The sequence below is a fragment of the Bos indicus x Bos taurus genome, chromosome 15 (genome assembly GCF_003369695.1).
Source record: "Bos indicus x Bos taurus breed Angus x Brahman F1 hybrid chromosome 15, Bos_hybrid_MaternalHap_v2.0, whole genome shotgun sequence".
Taxonomy (NCBI): domain Eukaryota; kingdom Metazoa; phylum Chordata; class Mammalia; order Artiodactyla; family Bovidae; genus Bos; species Bos indicus x Bos taurus.
The window spans coordinates 33,518,887-33,524,979 of NC_040090.1; the positions used below are offsets into that span (position 1 = coordinate 33,518,887).

Consider the following 6,093-nt stretch of genomic DNA (forward strand, 5'->3'; position numbering starts at 1 on the left):
TTGGGGTGTCCTTTCTGTATTCTGGCAGTTTGTGGAGTTCTCTTTACTGTGGCATTTCCTCGCTGTGTGTGGGTTTGTACAGGTGGCTTGTCAAGGTTTCCTGGTTAGGGAAGCTTGTGTCGGTGTTCTGGCGGGTGGAGCTGTGTTTCTTCTCTCTCCTTTCAAAGAGTTGGGTTGCTTTTCTGGGTGCCTGATGTCCTCTGCCAGCATTCAGAAGTTGTTTTGTGGGATTTACTCGACGTTTAAATGCTCTTTTGATGGATTTGTGGGGGAGAAAGTGTTCTCCCTGTCCTACTCCTCCACCATCTTGGCTCCTCCCCTAGTCTTTTGCATTTATTTCTGCCCTAATTTTTAAGATTTCTTTCCTTCTACTAACCCTGGGGTTCTTCATTTCTTCCTTTTCTAGTTGCTTTAGGTGTAGAGTTAGGTTATTTATTTGACTTTTTTCTTGTTTCTTGAGGTGTGCCTGTATTGCTATGAACTTTCGCCTTAGGACTGCTTTTACCGTGTCCCACAGGTTTTGGGTTGTTGTGTTTTCATTTTCATTCGTTTCTATGCAAATTTTGATTTCTTTTTTGATTTCTTCTGTGATTTGTTGGTTATTCAGCAGCGTGTTGTTCAGCCTCCATATGTTGGAATTTTTAATAGTTTTTCTCCTGTAATTTTACTGCATTGTGGTCAGAAAAGATGCTTGAAAGGATTTCAGTTTTTTTGAATTTACCAAGGCTAGATTTATGTCCAGGATGTGATCTAGTCTCACGAATTATTTTTCTTTTTTTAAAATTTTATTTTATTTTTAAACTTTACAATATTGTATTTGTTTTGCCAAATATCGAAATGAATCCGCCACAGGTATACATGTATTCCCCATCCTGAACCCTCCTCCCTCCCCATACCATCCCTCTGGGTCGTCCCAGTGCACCAGCCCCAAGCATCCAGTATTGTGCATCGAACCTGGACTGGCGACTCGTTTCATATATGATATTATACATATTTCAATGCCATTGTCCGAAATCATCCCACCCTCTCCTTCTCCCACAGAGTCCAAAAGACTGTTCTATACCTCAGTGTCTCTTTTGCTGTCTCGTATACAGGGCTATTGTTACCATCTTTCTAAATTCCATATATATGCGTTAGTATACTGTATTGGTGTTTTTCCTTCTGGCTTACTTCACTCTGTATAATAGGCTCCAGTTTCATCCACCTCATTAGAACTGATTCAAATGTATTCTTTTTAATGGCTGAGTAATACTTCATTGTGTATATGTACCACTGCTTTCTTATCCATTCATCTGTTGATGGACATCTAGGTTGCTTCCATGTCCTGGCTATTATAAACAGTGCTGTGATAAATATTTTTTTATATTTTTGTGGAAAATATTTATTTTACACAATAAATAAAATCTATTTACCACAAAGAAAGGCAATGCCAAAGAATGTTGAAATGACTGCACAATTGCACTCATCTCACATGCTAGCAACATAATGCTCATAATTCTCCAAGCCAGGCTTCAACAGTTTGTGAACAGAGAACTTCCAGATACTCAAGCTAGATTTAGAAAAGGCAGAGGAACCAGAGATCAAATTGCCAACCTCCTCTGGATCATCAAAAAAGCAAGAGAGTTCCAGGAAAACGTCTACTTCTGCTTTACTGACTATACCAAAGCCTTTGACTGTGTGGATCACAACAAACTGTGGAAAATTCTGAAAGAGATGGGAATACCAGACCACTTGACCTGCCTCTTGTGAAATCTATATGCAGGTCAAGAAGCAAGACTTAGAACTTAACATGGAACAACAGACTGGTTCCAAACTGGGAAGGCAGTACCTCAAGGCTGTATATTGTCACCCTGCTTATTTAACTTATATGCAGAGTACATCATGCAAAATTCTGGACTGGATGAAGCACAAGTTGGAATAAAGATTGTGGGAGAAATATCAAAAACCTCAGATATGCAGATGACACCACCCTTATGCAGAAAGCAAAGTTCTTAGAATTGTATCAGACTAAATTAAGGATTTTAAAAATCAATTCCAATTTCTTATATAACTTTATTTTTACTCTAAACCCCATTATGGATGGATTATTCAGGGAGAAAAAATTGAAGGAAATGACAGTTTGCATAACTGGGTTTGAGTATAATTTTTTTACTTGTTATACAAGGAAATATTTAAGAGTATTTAGAGTTTTACTGTCACAAGACTAATTAAATGAAATGGCAACCCACTCCACTACTCTTACCTGGAAAATCCCATGGACAGAGAAGCCTGGTAGACTACAGTCCATGGGATGGCAAAGAGTCGGACATGGCTGAGTGACTTCACTTTCGACTTTCAACATTTAAAAGGTGACTTACTATATGTGGTAGGATGGGCTCCCTGCTTCTCCAGCATATGATAATTCAGCATCTTGACCTGTACTTAATTATCAAGATATTATTGAATAAAAATTTTTTATTTATAAAATAAATAAATAAATAAAAGCCTCAATAAATAAATAAAAATAAATAAATAAAAGTACCAGGCAGTCAAGGAGAACAGAGAAAAGCTGGGTCCGTGTATTTGGCTTTCTGCAGAGAAGCAAAGAGCAGTGATTTCTTGAGCTAAGGTTGGTACTTTTACAAGTGAGGCACAACTGCAGAAGTCCTTTGGCTTTTCCAAGAACTTGCTCCTGTTACTCTTCCTGCCTTGTTACCCTTCCCATGGGCCTTGCAGTATACAACAGAATACTGTTTTTAAAAGACAAGTTTTTTGTGTGTCAGGAACTATGCAGGATATTAAGTTGATTATCTCATTATATTCTTATAATTAACACATGAGGAGCTACTTTCATTACTTCCATTTCTAAGAAGAGGCTGAAGTTTAGATTGTGCAGCACATCCAAAGTCTAGAAATTACTGGTTCAGATCCATCTCTACCCTTTATGACACCAAGGCTGAGGGAAATAACATTTTTCTTTATTTTCTCAAAGCCCAAGGTGTGATCAGGAGATAAAGTAAGCTTCTAACTCTGATTTTATAGTATAATTTCATCAACTCCTAATACAAGTTAGCAGATAAATTACATTTGGCATTAAAATTATGTTCATAGAACACAATATTTCCTGGATAAACAGATTTGCTTTTGGCACTGAACCCCAGGACCCTTGATAAGGAGATGGGAAATAACCACCTTTCAACCAAAATAATGAAAAAGAAATATTCCCAATCAAACCTTAGGCTTAGGCATAATATCCTGAGGAAATAGAAATTTATACCTGGCTTGGGGTGTGGGGGTTAAGCTAAACTTTAGAAAGTTTCTGGTATTTAAAATTTTTTTTTTTTTTTTGATATATGAGGCTTGAATTTTAGTTCTGGCTTAATTATTGACTTCTTTATACATTCAAATACAAAGATGATTCATTATATGTTAAGTTGGCTTCGTCATGATAAGTTGCTTCAGTCGTGTCCGACTCTGTGCAATCTTATGGACTGTAGCCCACCAGGCGCCTCTGTCCATGGGATTCTCCATGCAAGAATACTAGAGTGGGTTGCCATTCCCTTCTCCAGGGGATCTTCGCCATCCAGGGATCGAATCCCCGACTTACGTCTCCTGCATTGGCAGGCAGGATTTTTTTTTTTTTTTTTTACCACTACCACAACCTGGGAAGCCCTAGCTTTTGAATTTTTGTAGTGGGTTGGAAATTGAAGGATAAATGAGCATGTTAGATTTAAAGCCTGAAACATCAACTAAAATGGACATACCATAAGTGAGTGAGATTGCTTCATTCCATTTGCTATCACAAAATATAGGTTTGAAGTAGCCATCACATGATGAAACCTCTATGATCAATAAAGTTCATACATTTCATTTTGATAACTTATCCATAAGAATTATCCAAGGATATCTAAAGTTATATCAAGGTTTGCATCTACCACTGGGAATATATTTATTCTTATCACCTTTACTCAGTTCTATATCCCATCTTTTTCAAGTGAATAATCCCAGTGTTACCTTCTTGCTTCTGTCATTTTACTTCAGTTTGGCTGCTGTGCTTCATGTATGCCATTTCAGAGCCTCCAAAATGGAATCTCCTAATATCATTCTGTCTCTTCCTCCTCACTCACAGTCAACTTTTTTTATGAGGATATGTGAGATATTGCATTTCCATTTGTCTGTTTAAATGGGAGAATGATCTGGCTTGAGGACTTCCACACCCTTCTAAAACAGTTTACAAATTCTGTTTGTAAAGGTCTGGAAAAATTAGAATGATTGATCTGAGACTTGGAATGGGACTCTACTACCCACAGGAGTTATACTTTTACCTTCCAGAAACTATGCAAAACACTCTATCCAAAGAGAAACCAGAAGTCTTTTACCAAAAAAGTCAAAGATATAAATGATCCTCCTTCTGTTGTCTGTATGCTTGTGTCTGTTGTGCTTAATTTTATGAAGTCAAATAGTAAAAGGAATATTGTACAAAAATTCAAGCCTCTGATTTCCTCTTTCAAACAGTTCAGGTATTCTCATTTCTGGAAATCCATGGTCAAACAGAATATATTCTAGTGTTCCTCTTATCCCCAAAACTCTGGTAAGACTTGGTTATAGGGGTCTTATTTCATTGGCTTCCCTGGTCAGAGCCTTTTCCTGCCATCATTAAATATCTGTATGTCTCATACATGCAGAACACTCACTTGGATTGAGCCCCTGTCTTTAGAATGTGGAGAAGTCTCTCTCGAATTTGTTTAGTGCGAACAGCATAGACAACTGGATTGAGGATAGGTGGGATGAGGAGGTAAAAGTTGGCCAAAAGGATATGAATATGGGGAGGGACATGATGGCCAAAGCGGTGAGTGAGAGAGGACACAGCAATGGGTATGTAAAAGACAAGGATAGCACAAATATGAGAACTGCATGTACCTAGGGTTTTAAGCCTAGCCTCAGGGGTGGCCAACCCCATTACCGTTCTAAAAATCATCGCATAGGAGGCAGTGATGGCTAATGAATCCAGGATCAATACCAGGAAGCCAATTCCCATTCCGTATAAGTTGTTGACTGTGGTGTCACCACAAGCCAAGGTGACCACAGCCATGTGCTCACAGTAGGAGTGGGTAATGATTTGGGTCCGGTAAAGGGGCAGCCTAAGTCGAATCATTATAGGCAGGGGTCCAATGTAGAGTACTCCACGGAGCAGAGCAGCCAAGCCCAAATGTTTCACTGCTGTATGGGTGAGCACTGAGGTATGGCGTAGTGGGTTACAGATGGCCACGTAGCGATCAAAAGCCATGGCAAGGAAGATGCCTGACTCAACAGTGGCAAAGCAATGGATAAAGAACATCTGGGCCAAGCAAGCATCCAGGTCAAGGTGGTGGGCATCAAACCAGAAGATGGCTAGCAGTTTGGGCATGGTAGAGGTTGACAGGACTAAGTCAATGACAGCCAACATGCACAGAAAGAAGTACATGGGCTGGTGCAGGCTGTGCTCCAACTTTATCACTGCCAAGATGGTCACATTCCCCACCACAGCCACCAGGTACATGGAGCTGAAGGGGATGGAGAGCCAGATGTGCAGAGATTCCAACCCTGGGATGCCAGTGAGCCAGAAAGAAGTAGGTACCAAGCAGGCATTATTAGACAGGAACATGTTTGAAACTGTAGAGTATCTAAGGGACAGGAGCTCTTAGTTTTAGATATTTACTCCTATGACAGATATGCCTCTGGAAACTGTAGGCTACTGGAATCTTATTTCCATTCTGGGTCACTGGTGGAACCTACAATAAAGAAGAATTTTGAGAACCTACTTGAAAATTGACATTATGTATTTTACAAAAGACTATGCCTGAAAACACCCACCAGTATATCTAGGTATGCTCATGACTTCTACTGCTAAATGCTCTTCCATTTCCTTTAGGAAATTGTTCCCCCAAACAAAATTACTGGGTCAAAGGGGATGAACAATTTTAGGGACTTCTACACTGGAAAATATAAAGTTTAGTGTGCAGTGATTAAATGTAAATCCATGTAGTAATGTTTGGCCTAATGCCTGCATATGCTTCTCTTCACTGTATACAGAATAACATCAATAACACTGGCTAGCTATTTGAAATTCCCTAT

General features: G+C 39.1%; 1 protein-coding gene across 1 annotated transcript; it reads right to left on the bottom strand.

The window, feature by feature from the left end:
• Window positions 1-4,669: 4,669 nt before the first annotated feature.
• Window positions 4,670-5,623, bottom strand: LOC113905123 (olfactory receptor 52M1-like). The gene has a single exon (XM_027562119.1). The coding sequence runs from the start codon at window positions 5,621-5,623 to the stop codon at window positions 4,670-4,672; it is 954 nt and encodes a 317-aa protein (XP_027417920.1).
• Between the last annotated feature and the right edge of the window lie 470 nt (window positions 5,624-6,093).